The following is a 22,742-nucleotide window of genomic DNA, read 5'->3' on the forward strand; positions in this document are numbered from 1 at the left end:
CAGGAGAATGGCGTAAACCCGGGAGGCAGAGCTTGCAGTGAGCTGAGATCCGGCCACTGCACTCCAGCCCAGGCAACAGAGCGAGACTCCGTCTCAAAAAAAAAAAAAGAAAAAAAGAAAACCCTGGAAAACCCCCAAAACATATTCTAAGAAAAAGGAATTGCAAAATGTCATGGAATCCTTAGAGGAAAAAAAAAAAGTGTATTTTAAAGTAATCATTATTTTTACCATTGGCTTCTTTTTTAAATTGAGAACATTTTTAGTGTTCCTTTGTGCTTAAAGGTCAGAATTAAAATAAACCTTTTGGTTCTTCAATGCAAACTTTTGTTAGCATAGTAATAAAGTAATTCAGTGCTCATTTATGGTTTAAAAAATAACTACTCAACTAATAACCCCAAATTGTCTGCTGTCTCTCATTTAGTCTGTAAGAAAAAGCAAATTCTTAGAGAAAGCAATTTATGATAATGAACGCACTTTTTTAGGAAAAAAAGATTTTCTCTAGAATTATTGCACATCAGTGAGTTTTTTTAAACTGTTGTGATCATTTTCTGTGCCTAAAAAGGATCATTCTATCAGGAAGTGGGTCTGCAAAGAGGGTAAGAGTCCAGCAGTGCCTGTCTCTATTCCTGACAAACAGTGATTTAATATAAGGAGGCTCTGTCCCCTAAGAATATTATAAATCAGACCTGACTTTTTCTGAAAAAGACTTTTCTGTATCACTTATAATCCTTCTGACTAAATAGTGTTTCGAAAGGAAATGCCATTCACAAATCAGTAAGCAAATTCACTTTTGGCATTGACATGAAACCATGTAACCACACTGTAATAATAGTTGATTCTCAAAATAAATTCAGTGCCTCATACTTAACATGATTATACATCTAGCACCATTAGCTTTATTTTATTTTACAAATGCATACTACAGTATATTTATAAGCCACCCAGGGCCTGCCAAGGGAGTTTTTCACACCAAGTAAAATCATCAAGCCTTATATTATGCTCTTCTTGAACTCCTGTTGTACTAAATGGAGCTTTCTTATTTACAACAGGCAACTCTAGTCTGGTGAATGCATCAGTCTCTGTGTAGACTGCAGGGAGTGAGATGCTAATTTGGTTTTGTTGATGCTGGCAAAGCATGAGACTGCATAAATGACCATTTCATTCTAAAAGAACCTAGCTGTAATGAGATGGGTAGTTTCTCCTATTTCAATTTACAGTTTCACTCCTCTAACTTAACTTTTTGCTTGACATAGTTGAGGAATATGCTAGAAATCTATAATTAGGTAAAGGTAGTTATGAAATTTCCCCATGAATGCTAATCTACCATTTGTCTTCACTTCATTACTAATTACACAGACATTAACAGTATTTTTTTAATGAGGCATTTGGGGATGTTTTTTCCTTGTAATTAGAACATAGTTTTAATATATTCAAAATGCACATAAATATGGAGGAGAAATTTTCCAAAAAGAAAGTAGAATTTATACAAATGCTAATTAAGGTTGTGCATCTTGAAAAGTAAAGCAAATCTTCAGTGATTAAAAGAGCACCCAGAAGACATTCTTTTTTTTTTTTTTTTTGAGACAGTCTCACTCTGTTGCCCAGGCTGGAGTGCAGTGGCACGATCTTGGCTCACTGCAACCTCCGCCTCCCATGTTCCAGTGATCTTCCTGCCTCAGCATCCCCCAATAGCTGGAATTACAGGCACACACCACCATACCCAGCTAATTTTTGTATTTTTAGTAGAGACGGGGTTTCACCATATTAGCCAGGCTGGCAGAAGACATTCTAACTGGGTAGAAATCTCTCCACATTAGTGAACATTTCATAATGCTTTCCACCACAAATGAAAAGGTGATATCCAATAGCAGTCTTAAAGTAATTATTGCCAATAAATTCTTATCCTATCCCAGCTTTGCCAGAAAGAGTGGAGGTTGTTTACAGCCCAGGGACTGGATGCACTGAGGAAAGAGGTCCAACCAGCAGGCCACCTTGGGCCTGGGCTCACCAAGGATAATTACCAGTCACATAGCAAGTCACTTTGCTTCCTGCTGCCTCAGAGTCCTCATCTATAAAACTGGGATGATAATCCTTATTCTGAAGGACAGATGTTGTGAGAATGCTTGAGACTGTGCGAATAAGCTTTGTAAAATGTAAAACACTCACAAAATGTAAAGCATTACTATTTGTTGTAATAAGCAGAATGGAAATGGGCTTTAGATAACTATACAGAAATTATTTCTCTTAGATTCTTAAGTGTTAGACTAACTTCCTATAAATATATTCTAAGAATCACAGTCCTATAAGAACCTCCCACCCCCCAATTTTTTTTTGAAACAAGATCTCACTCTTTCACCCAGGCTAGAGTGCAGTGACCCAGTCATAGCTCACTGCAGCCTCAAACCCCTGGGCTCAAGTAATCCTCCCTCCTCAGCCTCCAGAGTAGCTGAGACTACAGGTGCATGCCACTATGCCAGGCTAATTCTTTCATTTTTTCTGTACAGGCAGGGTCTCACTATGTAACCCAGGCTGGCCTCGAATTCCTGGCCTCAAGCGATCCTCCTACCTCAGCCTCTCAAAATGCTAGGATAAGAGAAGTGAGCCACTGCCCCCAGCTAAGAAATCCCTTTTTTAAAAAATGTTGAAATTAGAGGGTTTGGGATGAAAGGGAACTCTGTGACCAAACCATTCAGAAGAATACTGCAAATGCTATTCGTGTCTTAGAACTACTGCAGTCAATAAACCCAGAGCTCCCCAAACTTAGTGAACAAGAAAATCTTTTTTTTCCATATAATCCCCACTATGATCCCAAGGAATTTGTGTTGCACAATACAAAAACACATCAGAAAACTCTTAGAAAAACCTATTATCATGAGGTTAAAAAAATTAAATGTTTATAAACTACAATGTGGCTTTTGGGAGGCGGTGTATAAATAGAACTAAAACTTACATACCCAGCTGTTGCAGATGATTGAGAGGGCTGGAGTGGTTTCAATGGTGTAGAACCAAGGCTCCCACTTCCCCACTGAACCATGCCCGGGCACGCAGGGGTCCTGGCACTGACTGTGTTTGTGTGCACGCAGAGAGCCTCAGCGGATCCTGGAAGGAGGGCGGCTGCGTGCCTTCCAGCACCAGCAGCAGCGGCTACTGGAGCTGGAGCGCCCCCAGCGACCAGTCCAACCCGTCCACGCCGTCGCCGCCGCTCTCGGCTGACAGCTTCAAGCCCTTCCGTAGCCCCGCGCAGCCAGACGACGGCATCGACGAGGCGGAGGCCAGCAACCTGCTCTTCGACGAGCCCATTCCCAGGAAAAGAAAGGTTGGTGGTCAACCATGCGTTCAGTTTCCTGAAGGTGCTTTCCGACCCCTCTGAAGGGCCAGTGTGAGCTTAACCTTGGACCTACACCCGCTTTCTGTGGAAAGCAGCAGCTTACGTTCCTCTTTAATGTTGTTGAAGTTTGAACAGAAATTGTTATGGTGACAATTTAAAAATGACATATACTGGTAAGTTTCCTGAAATTATATACGCACGTGTCCCATCCTCTGGTTATAAATTGCTGACCTGGGAGTTACCAGTATTTGTAAGTTAGAAAATTGGACCTCAGGCTTGCTTCAGTATGAACTCACTCTCTTCATGGGACTTATTTTTTTCATATGTAAAATATAATTAATATCTTTTCCTCTTTTTTCCCTCAATCAGCCCTGAAGGGTTATTGGGAAGAATATTTTGTATCTCATTTTTATGCAGTCATCTGTGAAATATACATAAAAGCTGAGATATAAACAAACTTCCATTCTTACATCCTAGAAATTATATATTAACTAAATAAAAAGTGAGGAAGAGCCAGGCACAGTGACTCACACCTGTAGTCCCACTGCTTTGGGAGACAGAGGCAGGAAGATTGCTTGAGACCAGGAGTTGGAGACCAGCCTGTGCAACATAGCAAGACCCTGTCTCTACTAAAAAAATTTAAATTAAAAAAAAAAATTAGCTTAGTGTAGTGGCATGCACCTGTAGTCTCATCTACTCAGGAGGCTGAGGTAGGAGGATTGCTTTAGTCCAAGAGTTCAAGACTGCAGTGAGCTGTGATCTGGCCACTGGACTCCAGTCTGGGCAACAGAGTGAGGCTCTGTCGCTTTAAGCAAAACAAAAAGGAGTAGAAGAAAAAAAAGACATCTAATTAATTGATTTAGCAAATTAATTGATTACACATTTGTTTAATCCTCCCAGCAGTCCCTGTATAGTAAGTTTTGCATTTCCATCTTGATATGAGGAAACTGAGGATCAGGGAGATTGTACATTTAACTGGCCCCCGTCAGGCAGGTTAGAAAGGGACAGAGCCACCGTTCCAGCCCAGATCTGCCTGAGCCTCAAGTTCATATTCTTTTCATTCTCTTCAGGTACATTGAAGTTATGTTCAGTCATCATTTTTCAAAAACATTTCCATTTCACAGGGTGAAGCAAAACTACCACTATACTACCACTAAATCTAGAAGACATTTGGCATTATTTTAAAAATCACCACGTAAATGTAAAACTGTTGTTATATGTATTGGTTTTTAAATTTAGTATTGGTAGCTTCATTATTAAATGGCTGTTCACAAACAAAAATCCAGTATAAAGCCCTGAGGACTACAGTGCAAACTTTTTTCCTCCCCCAATTCATTTCAAAGAGGGAAAACAAAGAGATGGCATTGATCCAACAATGCCTTCCCTCCCTGCATCTCTCAGCATCATTCCACATGTGTAACAGTGGAGGTGATATGGGCACTGTCTCTGGGTGTGTACATGTGAAAAAGGCTGACATTTTTGTCCAGAAAAAAGGATATTAATGTAGACCCCTGACCTTCCCAGAGGCAGTGGCCTGAAGAGTTGCCATTTCATACCAGTGTGTCATGCAAAGGGGCTGGAGTTGTTCTGGCACCCTGTGGGTCCCCAGGGACACTGGGTCTTCACTTGACCAGTAGGGGAAAGAGGCTGGCACTTGTATCAGTGGGTACCTGCAGGCAGGACAGTGGTAGGAACCTGAAGTCTTTTCCTGTTACTTTAAGCTTCACAGACTTTCTCCCTGGGGTTTTCTGAGTGTGTAGTTCGAGCACTCAACAGGCATGGCCCAGGATTGTGACAGAGGACTCACAGCACAGGGAACTCCAATGTTATTTAAGGCACATTAATGAAAGCCTGTCACACCCTTCCATTTCTAATGTAGCCACTGAGCCAAAATTCACACTCGTGCATCACAATTAGACTGCACTTGCTAGGCCCATATGGAAGGTCTACAGGCTTTAACTAAATTAAGTTACAGTCAAGTCACCGAAGGAAAAGGAAAAAAGCTTCCTTTTTTACATTTTTTATTTTTTAAATTTTTATTATATATATTTATTTTTATTGAATGAGCACAGGCCCACTCCAGAAGAAGCTAGATAGTAGGAAAGAATGAACGAATAAGAGTAGTGTCTATCCTTCTTTCTTTATGACCTCTCCCTCTATTCAGACTTTAGATGTCCCCAAAGTGAGACCAATAGGATGCTGATTGTAGCCACTAATGTTTAATGCATGGATTTTACATAGACCAAGTTGTTACCTTGGCTTTTTGAACTTAAAGTTACTTGGAATGGTGAAAATAACAAGAAGGTGAGGCTGATGCTATTCTTTTTTAAATTTATTAGGTGAACCAATATTTATTGAGCACGTATCAGGCAAAATGCTTATTCCCCTGAGAATGAGGCATAGTTTTTTCCTTCAAGGTGTCAAAAGTTGGGTGGCTGGAAATTGATGTGTAAAGAGGCAATAATTACAAGTGACAAATGCAGTGTTCGTGATGTGACAGAACACAGTAACTGTAATACAGTTATTTTGGAGATTTTAAAAATCGTGTTTCAAAAGATTTCTGTGAGTTAATTTGCTTAAACCAGACAATATGTCCTGTCTAATTGGTAGAACTTTCTGAGTTCATCTTATTCTCCTCTCCTTTCCCTCAGTTTCATAATACCCATTGAAAACCCATTGTGATAGTCACTTGTTCTGTGGGTATCGTTTGAGAACCTTCTAGATCAGTTTTTTCCAAACTGCACGTCTCAATTCACTAGTGGGTTGTGAATCAATTTAATGAGTCACTCTTTAATCAATAAAACAGAATAGAGTACACTGTACATAATAAGTATTCTTTCTTGACAATTTTGTTTCAGTGTATACATATGTGTATGTGCGGTGCAAAATGTATTTCTTATTGTGGCATATCATCCATAAAGTTTGGAAGCTTCTGTTCTTTGTTATAAAGAGATAATATGATTTGTGGTAAATTAAGATGTCCTGATTGGAAATCAAAAGATTCACATTCTTTGCTACCTTGAGAACCTAAGAATATTATTTCACCTCTCTGATCATCAACTTCTTCATCTGTAAAACAGGCAAACAGGTATTAACATGTCTCTCTCAGGATAGTCATGAAGATTAAATGTGCTAGAATGTGGCAGCATTTGAACAGACATTTGAGGACTCTAAACAAAATAGGAGGGAGCATTGCCTATATCTGACTATGAAACAATGATCCTGACCTTTCTCATTATTATGGAAGCTTCCTCATCTCTTCTCCCACCTCCCCCCAGCACAGAGACAGCTGATTCCCACCTCTTGTGGAGATCCATGTTCCACTTATGTAAAGAAGATGACAGTGTGTGGTACACTGCATAGACAAGGCAGTCTCTCTTACTATCAATAGTGAGGAGGAAATATTTGCTGATAATCACTATATTTGCATATTTAGTTACAGTTTACCAAATGCTTTTAAATGTAGCATTTCATTTAATTATCCCCCAAATCTTTGATGTATTCTTATCCCCATTGTGCCAAGAGGCTCATTGAGGTTATGTTAACTGTCCAAGGCTGTGTAGCTTATAATTTGGCAGAGATCAGTTTAACTGAAATAGCAGAGGAAATGTTTGAGGCAAGTTCATGCAATGAATCTATATTTCCTTCTGCCCACAAGGAGAAAAACGTGGAGAGAAAATCATCAGACATAACTACAGCTATGTGGCAGGGTGGGAGCAAGGGTGCACAAAGTTTAGAAAGAAATGGAGAGCAGAAACAGGAACTCCAGGCTGTCTGCCACATGAAGTATCCGTCACCCTTAAGGAACCTGCAGCCAAGGTAGGAGAGAATACGAGAAGGGAAATGAAAGGCTTCTTTATCCTAGCTCTGGAGGTCAGCCAGCCAACTTTGTCAAGCCCAGGTCTAGCAGAATTTTTCCTCTGGGATTTCAAGATAGACTGACAGAACTTCCAAGCTCAGAGAAAAACCAGGTTGTGTGAGCCCAGACTCACACAACTTTGTGAGTTGTGTGACTTTGGGGAGGTGCAATTTCCGTCATGACCACAAGGTGATGCAGTGACCCTGAATACAGCCATTCTGGGAGTTCGTGGGAGAAAATGAATTCTATGGAAGGTCAAAAGAGTTAACCATCAATTCCACAAGACCCCAAGAAAATCAAGAAGCGCTGATAAGAAATGATTTATGTGCCCTTTTCCATGCCAGATCCCTGATTCTGTCAGATTCTGGAATCTGTGCATTCCAAAATTGTCATGCCAGCTTTAGGACTTACGTGCCTTAGGCAAGTCATCTGGCCTCTTCAGCATCAGTTTCCTCATCTATAAAATATGAAAAATGGTGGCACCATATCGATGTGGCTGTTGTCAGGAATATATGAAAGGCCCTGTAAAGAGCAATAAATGTTAGCTGCTAATACTTTGCCTCTTTTTCCCCCCATTTGGCAACTGCCTGAATGGGGAATTTGAGAAGCATAAGTGTGGAGAGAAGGGGGTGCTTGCCTCCACCCTCCACCCTGACCACACTGACCACGCCAATGCCACAGTGGCTCAGGATGACTCCGGATCCCTCAGCCACCCTGTGCTCATTTGGGTGTGCATTGAGAAACCCTCTACAATGCACTAGGTGAGTGCAGCAAAGACAGTAGCAGAAATTGGGGGCATAAAAGGAAATCTGACTCAGGACTCTGCATTTCAGAACATTGGCAGCATCTCAGAGGCAATTTCTAAATTTCAGCGTTCATCATTTCCATTTATTTCACAGGTGTGTGTCTTAACCATGAACAGTTTGTACCTGTGTATTAGGAAGAACCTCAAGTTAGAGAAGAAAGCACTGAGTTAACATAAGGTGCTTCAGTAATAGTTGTACAGTAGCAAACAATCATTTGCTCCACTCTGTATTTTTAATCGTTCAGAGCCAAAAAGCTATGAATCACTTTAAATTGTGAATGGCTGCTCCAAGAAGAAAACAAACCCGTAAAGCCCTCACGAATAAGCATGTTGCCAGTCTCTCTGCTGACTTAATTCCTAACCCGCTAATTTTGAGCAGAGAGTGCCTCTCGCAAAAAGAACGGCTGTTCCAGAAATAGATCCATCTGTTAAAACTGCTGGGGAGGGCGGTGCTAAGAACAGCAGCTTGGATCAACTGCACGGATTTCATAGTGATGGTACATACAGCATTGTCAGCCAGGGCAGGGAGCTGATTGGCCTCATAGAGAAAATTCAGGATAAAGAGGAATGATATCTAGGCAACTTAGTGACAAGATCTTAGAATAACGTGCCATGCAGTATATAGGCTCTGGAACATTGGAGTTCAAAGGACTTTAGAAATCTTCTAGCCCAGTCTCGATCTCTCCAAGTTAGAGGACTACTCAATATGTCTAGAAATGTCCAGATGTCCCCAAAGATGAGATGCACTTTTAGAATTCATTGATTGAGAAAACACAGAATGACTAGGGATTTCTGTTAATTCAGAAATCTTTTTGTCGTTTGTTGTTGCTGTTATAGAAATCATTTAAAATCAACTTTACTTAGGTATAATTTTCACATAATAAAATGAACCCATTTTAAGTGTACCGTTCAGTGAGTTTTGACTGTCTCTACCTGGGTAATCACCACTCTAACCAAGGCGAGCACTCCTCATACCCCACTTCAGTCAAAGGCACCACCAAGTCCCAAACAGGCAACCAGCCACTGATATAACTTTCATTACTATAGATTAATGCTGCCTGTTGTAGAATTTCAAGTAAATGGAATTATACAGTGTGTATTTTTGGTATACAAAATACCAAATGTTGGCAACAGGAACTCTCATTTATTGCTGGTAGAAATGTAAAATGGTACAACCACTTTGTAAAACAGTTTGGCAGTTTCTTAGAAAGTTAAATATACACTTACCATATGACCCAGGAATTCCACTCTTAGGTATGTATTTACCTAAGAGATAAGAAAACACATGTCCACAAAAACACTTGCAGACAAATGTTTATAGCAGCTTTATTCATTATCACCCCAAACTGGAAACAACCCAAATGCCCATCAACAGGTACCTAGATAAACAAATTGTGGTGTAATCATACAATGGGATACTTCACTACATAAAAGGGAGCAAACTGCAGATACACAAAACAGTGAGTGAATCACAAAAACGTTATGCAGAGGGGAAAAAAGCCAGGCACAAAAGAATACATTCTGGGTTATTCCATTTACAAAACTGTTTTGTTAATTTTGTATTCACTTATCACCACAGCATCTATAAACAGCACATGGAGGTGGGAGGTGTTTCATCTGTGCTTGGTATACATTGAATTCAGCTGTTACTTTGTATTAACCCCACACACCTTGAAGATCCAAAACCTCTACTCTCATTAGTCCCCTCATCTTACAAATAAATAAATAAATCCCCCAAAGGTAAGTCAACTTGTATACCGTGTAACTGTGAGGTAGCATGAGGTAACATGGCTGCTTTCCCAATTAAGGAGACCACTGGAACCCTCACCAGCTTCTAGGAAGTTACTAATTTTAAAATACACTAGTGCATTTACCGATCTTTTGGCATCTGCTGAGGATCTATGTGGACCTCTTGACCCTGAAAGAGCCATTGGAGCCTCTGCCAAGCTGTGTGGGTTTTCACGAGACAGGCTGAGGAAGTCTGTATAATGCAGCCAACTCACCTGCACAGAATAACTCGGCCCTCTCTGTCCCTCAGGGTCCCTAGTCCTCTCTGGAGAGTCTTGGATGTGTAAGCCCCTGTCCCTGCCCTGCCATTCCAACACCACACATACACACACACACACACACACACACACACACACACACACACACCACAACATAAAAAAAAAAAAAAAAAACCTGAAGATCCTCTCAGTCACCTCAGAACATGACGTTAACTCCGGGCTGCTGAGTGATAAAGTGATGTTCATGTACTTTCTAGAATATAGCGTTAGTTGGACTTACACGTCATATGCATGTTATACAATACTTTGAAATACTTCAAAAATGTTATATAATTCTTCAGTGAACTGAAGGTGAGCTTCAGCAGTCACCGTATCAATCCTAAGTATCAGTCTGGGTTCTGTCAAGAAAATAGAAGCTACTTCATATATTCTAAGTATGAAACCATCTTTTAAAAACAGGATTGAGGCTTACTATTGGTAGGGCAAGCAGAGAGAAAATCAGGGAAACCTTGGCCAAAGATCTCAGCCAGTAGACCCAAGGCAGTTGTTCCTAGAAACAGTTCAGAAGCTGCTGCAAAGGTGAAAATCTCTGGGAAGTTCTCTCCAACCATTGTGGCCCAGAGCATCAATGTTGAGAAATTCTAAAGAGTTTGTCTGGAAGCTGCTATACATCTCACGTCAGGCATATGTGAGATTCCAGGAGTCTGCTCACGACTGCATGGAGCTTCAACTCCTCCTGGGCCTGTTGTGGGTGCTAAATAAGATACACATGTGGAAGCTCCTAGCACAGGACCAGGCACAGAGTGGTTCCCAATCGACGATGGCCTCCCTCTGTTCCCTCTCCTTTATATGAAGAAGACCATTCTGTTAGACTTGAGGTCTTTGCTGACGTTGGTGTTCTGCAGAAGTGCTTTCCACTGGGATAAATTTTCAGCTGTTCTCCATGAGCTGGTGGACATTCCAGCTTTGCAAACATCTGTTAGCTCTGCGAGGAGAAGCCAGGGTAGAAGCACAGATGGGACTGTTCAGATTTGGCTGCTGCAACTCTGCCAGCAGCTTTGCTTGGTTTGGCTTCCTTGGGCAGGCTTGGACCCATGCGGCAATCTGGGCGTTGTTTATTTAGCTATTTTTTCATGTTCTCCTCCTCCCATGGCTTGCTTTTCTTTAGTGTAACAGCAAGTAGTCTGTTTGTAGACAAAGGATTTGTTTCAACTGGATGTAGTTAGGGGACTTTAAAAAGCACTAAACTCCCATTTAAAGAGCCTCATGCTTTGATGCAAGAATGTATTTGGCCTGTGTAGAGACAAGTCACTTTACAAAGGTGTAGACAGGGTTAGGGGAAATCAGTATGGGGTGGTGCAGGACTCCAGGGGCTAACAACATGGAAGGCCATTATTAACCCTAACCCCTAGAGCCTAAAGAGGCTATGCAGGAGAGGAATTTCTACAATCCAGAAGATTTACCAGAACTCTGGAAATACAGCTTTTGCAGAGGTTACCCAACAGAAAGGGTAACTTTTGGAGGAGAAATGTAGCCACTGCCCACCTGTGGCCAGGCAGAAGGAGAGAGCCAGGAGGAATCAATACCCTCCTGCTTTCCAGTCTCTCCTGCCTCCCAACCTCCTGCCAGTGCCTCTCATTGGCCAAATCCAACCAGAGATCTATGAGCCAGAAGCCCTGTTAATGCAGCCTCCTGGGACCCTGAGCATGGTGCAGAAAAGGCGTGGTGTAGACCTGTCAGGTCAAATAGGACAGGTCATCAAGTCCCTTAATAGACATGTAACTTTTCTTTTCACACCAAAGAAGCTTTTCTTACAACTTCATGTTTAAGATTGTTTAATATACAGTCATATGGCATTATTTAACCAGTCTCCTATTGTCAACCTTGAGGTTATTTCTTATTTTTATCTAGTGTAAAAATCTGTGTGATGAATATACATATGTCTTTGCAAGTATTTTGAATTACTGTTTGGATAGATTCCTACAAATTGAATTGGCTCAAATTATAGGTGTTTCTTAAGCTCTTATTGCCTTAAGCTGTGTTGCCCTCAAATTGAAAGATGGCCCCTATCTGTGCTTGTGTAAACTATGAAGGCAGAGCTCTGACAGTCTGGACTAAAATGAGATAATAAATGTGAGATGAGATATTCAAAAGGAATGTCAAAAGGAAGAGGTGGAGGAGAAAGCAGAACTTTGTTTTGGGAGTGCTGCCTTCCCCAAAACAGTTGATAGTCTTCCCACTATATGTAATTATGGTTCTGAGTCCCTATTTGCAAACTGCCTTGCAAATCCACAGGAACTTTCTGTATCTCTAGGATACAACATTGTTTTCTAATCACTTTTGCCAATGACCTGAGTCATTATAAATTAGCAATTTTTCCTGCAGCAGATTTTCCATTGTCTTCTGGTGAACTCAAGACTTTCCTCAGGCAGCTACCAGTGTAGGGTATGCAAGACTGGAAGAGAAATGTGCCATATAAAGTGAAGGGAAAACCATCTTATAATTCAGTCCTCTCCATGCAGGGCATCAGCATGGATGTCCCCTGAGAAGTTAATTTACAGCCAGGTAAGATAAGCAAGAGTTAATCATGCTGAGAAACATTAAATTCTACAGAACAAATCTTTTTGACAAACATTCTTTGAACACAGACGATTCACTAAGTAAATTTTACAAAGTGCTATTTAAATAAATTAAGATGTCTCAAATGTGGCTCATCTCTGAGGGTCCCAAAACACAACCTGTCTGAGATTGAACATAACAAATATTTATTGAGCCAGACACTGTGAGGCACTGGGATAGAATATCGTCTATCCCCAATGTGCCTCTTGAAAACCCAGCAAAAGGAAAAAAGGCAAAAGGAGACAAAGTTCATTATGTTTCTTATTATCATTACCTAATTTTCTTTGGGCAACAGATTTCTTTGGAGCCTTTTTGCAGGAGTTCAAGGAAGGTCTGTGTATGTGTGAGGAGGAGATAAACAATTGCTGTTGGTAGTTATCCTAATTCCAGGGGACTTAACAGAGGATAATGGTCAGCTTCCTTGGATTCTGGGGGTTTGATGCCTCCAAAATGTGTCATCTACTTGAAGTAACAAATGAAAACTATGGAAAGGAGTTAAACCAATGATATTTATTTTTCTGTAATCAGGACCAACCTTAACTACTCGTCAATTTAAAAAACAAATGCTTGACATTATTGCAAGGACGAAGAACAGTAATCTTATAAATAGTACTTGTTGTGGCACAAAAATACCACTGTGATTATCATATCCTAAAACAATCAGCAATTTGAGGCCTTAAAAAAGTCCCATGATGTAGAAGGAATTTGGCTTTATATGTCGTACAATACTATTATATTCATTATGAAAGCCTACATCTGACCAACTCATTGGTAAGAGCCATCAGATGACACTGGATAAGTCTTGTAACTTTCTGGAATCTTGTTTCCTACCATGAATATCAGAAATACGGAAATAGTGTCCTATGCTTTGCCCATTCCTTTCCCGACTCTCTAAGGCAGGGGTGCCCAACTCCTGGACCTGGGGCCGGTATCAGTCCGCACGCAGCCTGTTAGGAATCTGACCAAACAGCAGGAGGCCAGCGAGCACTACCACCTGTGCTCCGCCTCCTACAGGTCAGCAGCCGCGTTAGATTCTCATAGGAACATGAACGCTATTGTGAACTAGGTTGCGCGCTGCTTATGAGAATCTTAACTAATGCCTAATGGAACAGTTTTATCCCGAAACCATCCTCTCCCAACCTGCGCCACAGTCCGTGGAAAAAATGCCTTCCATGAAACTGGTCCCTGGTGCCAAAAAGGTTGGGGACTGCTTTTGTAAGGCAACTATTTTATCCTTCTCAAGTATCCTCAAACTTCATATACAACCTTCCCTCTTTGTCCTCAGTTCTGACCCCAGTTCCTACCTCATTGAAAAATTAGAAACATTCATACAGGAATGCTTTTTTTTTTTCCCCCTTCTCCACCAAATCAGCAAATTAACTGCATCTGCAGCCACCATCTGGTTTCCCTCCTTTTTCCAGCGTCCAGCGCAGCCCCTCTCCCTGTTCTGTGTGTATTGGTGCTGCTCTCCTGACCTTCGGAAGAACCTCATCTTGTCGCTAACCCCCACTTCTCTACTGCACCATCAGTTTCCCTGTCTTTGCAGCCGTTCCCATCAGCATAGAAACTCACCTTAGTATAACTCATCTTTATAAACCCTCCCTTGACTGCTCATCGGTCAGCAAAATTTCTTGAAAACATTGGCACTTACTCTCTCTGTTTTCCTAAATCCCACTTACTCTCCAGTCCATGCCAATCTGACTTCCATCCACAACACTCTAGGAGATTTACCGCTATCTGGGCCACCAGCATACTCCATATTCCAAATCCGAGGACCACTTCCCAGTCCTTGTTCAACACAGTTGGTCACATCTTCCTTCCTGAGACACTTTCTTCTATTTGTGCTTTTAATATCATGATCTCCTGACCACTTCCCTCTCTGACTGCTCCTTCTCAATCTCCAACATAAAATATTGGATGCTGCAGTGCACCCTAATCATCTCTAACTGCATTTTTGCCTAGATGGTCTCATCCACACCCAAGTTTTAAGTGCTCCTTCAGCTCCTGACCCCAAATTTATGTCTCTATCCCTGACTCGCCCCAATTCCAGGTTCACATATCCAGTGTCCTGCGTGCAGTCTCCTTTTGATACATAATAGTCATCTCAAGATTAACATATCCAAAGCAGAACCACAACACACCTAGTCATTCAAACCTAAAACATGGAAGTCATCTTTAACACCATCCCTTTTATCATTCTTCATAGTCAACCCAGCAGCAAGTATTGTTGGATCTGCCTCCAAAATATGTCTTGGATGTGTCTATTTTTCTCCATCCTCTCTGCCCAAACCCTCTAAGCTACCATCTCTTCTCACCTGTGGTGACTTCATGCAGTGACTCTGTGCTGGTGACTTCATTTGTTTTCTATCCCAAAACAGAGTCATATTTAAAAAAAGAAAAACAACAACAACAACAACAACAAGTCGTATAGTGTCACTCTCTTCCTTCAGTAACTTCTCTTTTATTTTAGAAAAAAATCCAAATTCCTTACCTTTATGTGCAAAGCCCCACATAATCTGACCCTGCTTCGCCACTTTATCTCAAACAAATCACTCCCTCCCACATTTCACTCTCAACACACCCTCATTCTTTCTGGCCTCCAAGAGCCAAGCTCTTTCTCATCTTCAGGCCTCTGCACTTCACTCTTCGCTATGTCTGGAAAACTCTAGCTCATAGCTTGGCTGGCTCCTTCTCCAACCTTCAGATCCCAGCTCAAAAGTCACCTTCTACAGGCCTCATGCCATATCTGAAATGGTCATCATGTATTATAATTTATGTCTCTCCCCTACTAGAATTTCACTTCCTTGAAAGAAGCCTCATTTCTTTTTCTGTTCTCTATCCCCAAAACCTAGAATATTCCTTGCTAAAGAGATACTTGGTTTAATGAATGAAAGAATGCCATCAGCAAAAAGGAAGGTTAGGAATTAATCAAAAAGTGTTTTCATCCATCATGACTTCCTTTCAAGACAGATGCTTGGACTGCTGGGTACATGTATTTTTGCTTGAGTCATTGGTTCTCTTATGTGGAAGATATTTTCTACAGTATAGCTTCATCATTTGAAAAATGGGCAGAAAGCATTCATAGTGTAAGGAGTTGTTCATTAATATTTGCCATGGTTTGATATGGTTCATTTACCTCCACCAAAATCTCATGTTGGAATTTGATCCCAGTGTAGGGGTGTTGGGAGGTGGGGCCTAGTGGGCGGTGTTTGGGTCATCAGGGTGGATCCCTCTTGAATGGCATGGTGCCATTCTCATAATGGCGAGAGTTCTCGCTCTCATGAGACTGGATTGGTTTTTGAGAGAATGGATTAGTTCCCAGGAGAGTGGGTCATTGTAAAGCCAGAATGCCCCTTAGGTTAGATCCCTCTTGGCATATTCCTGCATCACCTTTGACCTCCACTATGATTTAACTCAACACAAAAACCCTCACCAGAACCTGAGCAGGTGCTGGCGCCATGCTTCATATGCAGCCTGCAGAACTACGAGCTAAATAAACCTCTTTTCTTTATACCCAGCATCAGGTATTCTTTCATGACAACACAAAATGGACTAAGACAGTACTGTTAAATTATATGCTTTCAGTAAAATAATATTTTGAATTCTGCAGAATTTCTTTTTGTGAACCTAGCAGGTTTGAAGTTGGGATTTAAATCGCCCCCTCTGACGCATCTTATATTTCATGTGTTTAGATCACTGGCTCAAGGAGGTCACGGAGGCTGAAATTTGTGAACTGCCTCCTTGGAATAAACACAGACTCGTAAGGATCATGTACTTAAAGTTTCCTAATTATGTCTTTGCTTTTCTGCATCTCAAAGAGCTTCAGCTCTAGCTCTGTGTAGCTCTGGGTCCTACACCCAGCACTGCACACTGCAGGGAGAACATCATGGAGCTGGGTGTGTGTGCCCAGGAGCTGCAGAAGAAACAGAAAGATTGCTGTGCTGTGAATGTTGGCCACCCAGGCAGAGCCTCTGGGGCACAGTGGGCCACTGGACTCACGAAGCCCATGTGAACAGTGGGTTCCTTCTGTCGTCAGTAATCTGCTCTAGCAGACTGCTGCAATGTGCTACCACACTTGTCCTCTGCTTGCCATGCTTAAGGCAGCCATTCACTAACACATGAGCACTCTTCAATTCTGGAAGCTCCCAAGTACCATTTTCAATTCAGAAACCTATGGAAAATCTTCAACATGGGGTGGGCTGTCCAGATAAATCATCTGGATGCTGATTCCATCAGTAATAGCTGATGAGTCATCTTCTAAATAAGTGAATGATTGCTTCATAGAATCAAGAGTATGATGGTGTGAACCAGAAGTACTTGATTGCAGATATTCTAGCAGGCACATAAATCAAGCTACATCAGTTCCAGCAGTTTGGGAAAGATGTCACCACTGCCATATGTGTTGGTCAGGTGGGCTGACTGTTGGAACAACCCATTTTTCTCGTGTCAGTAGCTTAACACAATAAAGGTTTGTTTACTCTCATGTCACAATCCAGTCAGGTCAGTGGAGGTTCCGAAGAGGGTGGATGTCTTTGCTCCAGACAGCGCTCTGGGGATCCAGGCTTCTTCCTTCTAATGCAGATGTTCTTAACCTGGAATCCACAGATCCCCAAATGGATATACAGAATCCAGGAGGTCGGTGAACCTGTATGAGGGAAAAAGTGTATCTTTATTTTCACCAACCTCTTAACCATAATTTAACATTTCCTATAATTATGATTTAAGGCATCAAGGCATAATAATGTTAGCACCACCTGCGACTTTAATACCTACCAAAATCATAGATGTTTCATATCACATTACAATTTAGTAGATATCATGATATATCATTTATTCATAACACTACTTTAAAATTATGCTAGTTATTAGGCCCACTTCAAGGTCTTGTTATTTACTACATTAATTAGAGAATATGTATATTACAATATTACAAAATTTTTTTTAAGTTCAATTTTTACTTTAGATTCAGGGGTACATATGCAGGTTTGTTATATAGGTATATTGCGTGATGCTGGGGTTTGGGATACAATTAAGCCTATCACCCAGGTAGTGAACATAGTACCCAATAGATAGTTTTTCAACACTTACCGCCCTCCCTACTTCCCTCCTCTAGTAGTCCCCAGTGTCTTTATGTCCATGTGTACCCATGGTTTAGCTCCCACTTATAAGTGAGAGCATGCAGTATTTGCTTTTCTGTTTCCACATTAATTCACATAAGATAATGGCCTCCAGCTGCATCCATTTTGCTGCAAGGGACATAATTTCATTCTTTTTCATGGCTTTATAATACTCCATGATGTATGCGTAACACATTTATTCATTCTACTGACATCTCGGTTGATTCTATGTCTTTGCTGCTGTGAATAGTGCTGCAGTGAACATACAAGTGCATGGGTCTTTTTGGTAGAATGATTCATTTTCCTTTGGGTATATACCCAGTAATGGGATTGCTGGGTCGAATGGTAGTTCTATTTTTAGTTCTTTGAGAAATCTCCAAACTGTCTTCCACAGTGATTGAACTAATTCACACTCCTGTCAGCAGTGTATATGCATTCTCGTTTCTTTGCAGCCTCACTAGCATCTGTTATTTTTTGACATTTTGATAATAGCCATTCTGACTGGTGTGAGATGGTATCTCATTGTGATTTTGATTTGCATTTCTCTGATGATTAGTGATATTGAGCATCTTTTTCCTATATATATATTTTTTTGGCCACTTGTATGTCTTCTTTGAGAAATGTCTGTTCATGTCCTTTGACCACTTTTTAATGGGGTTACAAAATATTTAATGTTTTTTCTAGCTGTATTTCAATACACTTGCATTTCTTTATAATTTTGTGTATTTTATTTTAAATATTAAAAACCACTATTCTGAGAAGGATTCATAGGTTTCACCAGACTGCCAAAAGGGTTCATGACAAACAAAAAATTAAGAACGCTGATCTGGTGGTTTTGCTGTCCCCTAAGACCTTTGTGTCCTTTGCATCTAGCCAGCAGAGCAGACTGGGGAAGTAGTTTAGGGGCAAGACTTAAAAGGAATGTGTGTCACTTCTCATCCATCAGCCCTAATTCAGTGATGTGATCCCACTTGACTGCAAGGGAGTCTGGGAAACGAGGTCTAGCTGTGTGTACCCAGCAGGAAAAGGAAATGGGACTTGGTCAACACATGGAAGTGACTGTCACCATACCCAAGGGAACAGTCAGCAAAGAGATGGCATTCCAATGACAAGGGACCTCCCTGGAGAAAACTCACTTTTTATAAAATTTAGGACGCACAATCATAATAATCCTGTAATAGCTGCTGTTGGTTGAATGGTTATTCCTGTCAGCATTCTGCTAACTGATTCACTTCCATGATGTCGTTTAATCCTCATAATAATGCTGTGAAACAGGTACTATTATTATTCCTATTTTATAAATAAGAGCACCAAGAACTTGAGAAATAAGCCCAAAATCAGTGCTATCAATCATGGCACTGGACTGTTTTGAAAAATATTGCCCCAGCCTGGGCAACGTGGCAAAACCCTGTCTTTACCAAAAATGCAAAAAATTAGCTAGGCATGGTGGCATGTACCTGTGGTCCCAACTACTTGGTTGGGAGGCTAAGGTGGGAGGATCGCTTGAGCCCAGAAGGCGGAGGCTGCAGTGATCCAAGATTGTGCCGCTGCACTCCAGCCTGGGTGACAGAATGGGACCCCATCTCCGAAAAAAAAAAAGGAAAAGAGAATACTACGACCCTTGTTGAAGAGGTGGAATTTTGTACTGGTGGAGGGGATGGTTTCTGGAGCCAAAGTCCCTGGATTCATATTTCAGCTTTGCCAGTAGCTGGTTCATTGACCAGATACTTTTTACTGGAGCTTTCTATGCATCTGTAAAATGGAGATTAATATTAGTATCTGTCTTTTAGGATTAAAGAAGATAAACACTTAAGACAGCACCTAGCACACAGTAAGTGCTCAGTGAATGTTATCCACTGTTTAGACAGCCAAAATGGCCCTGTGACTACCTTCATGAACATAATCTGAAATATTCCAACAGAGCTCATTTCTCATGAAGGATATGAGGAAATAACTGAGGTCACCAAGATACTCACAAACCTAAGGGTGCCTACAACAGTGTCCTGAGTTATAGTCACGAGACTGGGGATGCTGTTAACTTTTCTAATGAAGGAAAAAAATATGTTGGGATGACAGAAAGAAAATGTTGTTAGAAAATAGTTTCCATTTTAATATCACTCTCTCCCCTTTACAGAATTCCATGAAGGTGATGTTCAAATGCCTCTGGAAAAACTGTGGGAAGGTGCTGAGTACTGCGGCAGGTATCCAGAAACACATCCGGACCATCCATCTGGGGTAAGGCAGCCGTCTCTTCAGGGATGTAGCCTCCATCTGCTCAGTCCAAGGCCACCCGCACTCAGAAATTGTGCACCACAGTGTGCCTTAAAGGTTCTGGACACTGGGCTGACTTGGTCTTCCTAATTTCTAGAGAGATGGCCACTGCAGATCGTCTAAGCCAATATGGCACAGTGGAAAGAACAAGGATGTAACATCTTAGAGCCTCATTAGTTCACTTACTGAGTCACTTTAGGCAAGTTGCTCCCCAGAGCCGCAGTTTCCTATGGAAATTTATAATAATGTCAGCTCTTCAGGGTCACGTGTGAGTGCCAAAGATAAAATATATGTGAGACAGACTTGTAAAGTACAAAACACTAGAGTAACCTGGAATCTGTTATTGGACTTCAAGGGGTCCTTGAACCCACTGAAATTACCTGTGGAATGAAATGTACATTTACTTTCCAGTGGAGAGTATTCATGACTTTAAGCCTCACAGGCGTATATAGCCTAAAAAGGGTTCAAGAACCACCACACCAATCGATGCTGCTGTTGCTTATTCTTATGATGCCTGATCATCTGGCCCAGTCACTTTCTGTTGCTCAAATAAGCTGTTTATTTGTAAAATGTATAATTTTCCTCATATTATATAACAGCCTTCTAAAGGAAAGATAAAATGAAGGGTTAGGAGCCATGGCAGTTACAGGTCACCCCAGGGGGGCAGTGGTATTCCATTAGTCCTGTGCTTTTTGCCCTGAGTCTATCTCATCCAGGGATCTGAGATTTAGAAGGGACCTTGAGAGGCTGTAAGTTACAACCAGTGTTCATAAGGCAAGCACAAATGCACGGCCAGGCTCCTGTGTGCTTGGACCCAGAGGAGTCCTTTCCACAAGATAAGTGCAGAGAAATAAATACAGTAGTCACTTTACCCAGCAAGGGATACATTTAGAAAATGCATCATGCCCAGCAAATGGTATAGGCAGAAGGTGAAAATAGCTTCTAAGGTGATATTGCTAATCTATGAGGGTGGCTCCATAGTGACCATGGAGAGAAACAGGGATCTAGCTCTGTAATCATCCAGGTTGATGTTTGGGGACACACCAGCGCCTTCCAGAGCATATTACCCGTAGGTCAACAGGCACTGGAGATATGGCCCTGTAAGGCTTCCCTGACCAGAGTCTACCTTATGTGTAAGAAATACCAGTTGAAATACCTCAGGGCAGAACACCCCCCTTCTGTTCCTCAAGCCTTCAGGGAAGGAAATCCTGCAGTGTCTCCCCTGAAATCTCATTGTCAAGACAATTCACAATGGAAGCAGCTCAGTTTTTTAAAGGTTTAGGAAGAACTTCCCAAAGCTAGAGCCAGGAGGTAGGGTATTTGTTTTAAAGTCTGTCTGCCCAGAAAATTGAGCCCTATTCAGTCCCATCAGAAGCATATGCTGTTTATATGTATTTATAGACCCCAGAATTGGTATCACATGTTAGTCCTGTGAGCTCCTGGGGTACTCGCACAGTGGGTGGAATCCAAAATGTAGCCACTTTGCTTTCCTAGGATCCCCTTTTTCCTGATATGCTTTTAGAGTTTCCCTGGTGAATTATGGTTCATAGCACTGCCAAGCACCATACAGGAATGAGCCTGGGTTAACAGGACTTTGAGGCCAATCTATACTTCTGAAGCCCAGTGCCTATGCTCTCTCATGCACTGGGAGAGAGAACACACCTTTGCCTTGATCCATGAACTCAATTACATGGCTGTAGGATGATGGGGAATTTTTAATGAGTATTGGCTGGTGAGGGGATGAAGAGGGAAACATGTCAAAGCCGGAAGAAAATATGCCCTCACCTCTGATATATCTGCAGTACACGCCATACCTATATAAAAAGCACACCACTTTTCTCTTAAACCTCACTCCATTCTTGTACACCAGGGGCTGGTCCTGATTTATCCCCACGTGGGACACACAATGTTCCCCAGGCCTGTGTGTCTATTAGTAGCACGTGGCAGCCAGCAGCAACTCAACCTGCCTTTAACTGGAAAGGAAGTGGGGACAGGAATAGAACAGACGCACGTTCTTCTTCCCACTCTCTGGGGTCTTTAATGGTGTGCTGGTCACAAGGCCAAGCCCAGCCAGACCTGATATGGTGCAAAGACACCTCCCCAGGTGCCTCAGCCTGGGAGCTCAGGGGAAATGGAGCTAGGCTAGGACAAGCCACTGATTTGAACAAACAGGCCTGTGAAGAGGTGAGGCATGGATTTTTGTGTTAGGTTCTATGCAGGGCTCATTACTGGAGAAAAGGTATGTTCTGAGTCAATGATCTGCTGTTGCTGCGGTGAGGGGATACCCATGGCCTCTGCCCAGCCATCCTGGAAAGCCAGGTTTCTAGAGAAGGGAAGCACCACTTCTCTACAAACTCACAAATCATCTAATAAACATTTTCTGACATTATGGAGAGTTGTTTTATTTTACTCAAAACTTTCTGTGAGGCCGGGCGCGGTGGCTCAAGCCTGTAATCCCAGCACTTTGGGAGGCCGAGACAGGCGGATCACGAGGTCAGGAGATCGAGACCATCCTGGCTAACACAGTGAAACCCCATCTCTACTAAATAATACAAAAAACTAGCCGGGCGAGGTGGTGGGCACCTGTAGTCCCAGCTACTCGGGAGGCTGAGGCAGGAGAATGGCGTAAACCCGGGACGCGGAGCTTGCAGTGAGCTGAGATCCGGCCACTGCACTCCAGCCTGGGCGACAGAGCGAGACTCCGTCTCAAAAAAAAAAAAAAAAAAAAAAAAACTTT

The 22,742-nt window shown here is 41.7% G+C and overlaps 1 protein-coding gene across 1 annotated transcript in view; it reads left to right on the plus strand.

Moving 5' to 3' along the window:
- Positions 1–22,742, plus strand: part of ZNF704 (zinc finger protein 704) — a 256,970-nt gene that overhangs the window by 202,196 nt on the left and 32,032 nt on the right. The window contains exons 4-5 of the mRNA XM_011937140.1: positions 3,084–3,316; positions 19,869–19,969. Of these exons, the coding sequence (XP_011792530.1) occupies positions 3,084–3,316; positions 19,869–19,969 (334 nt within the window). The remainder of the gene's footprint in view (positions 1–3,083; positions 3,317–19,868; positions 19,970–22,742) is intronic.

The sequence above is a fragment of the Colobus angolensis genome, unplaced genomic scaffold (assembly GCF_000951035.1).
Source record: "Colobus angolensis palliatus isolate OR3802 unplaced genomic scaffold, Cang.pa_1.0 Scaffold16, whole genome shotgun sequence".
Classification (NCBI taxonomy): Eukaryota; Metazoa; Chordata; class Mammalia; order Primates; family Cercopithecidae; genus Colobus; species Colobus angolensis.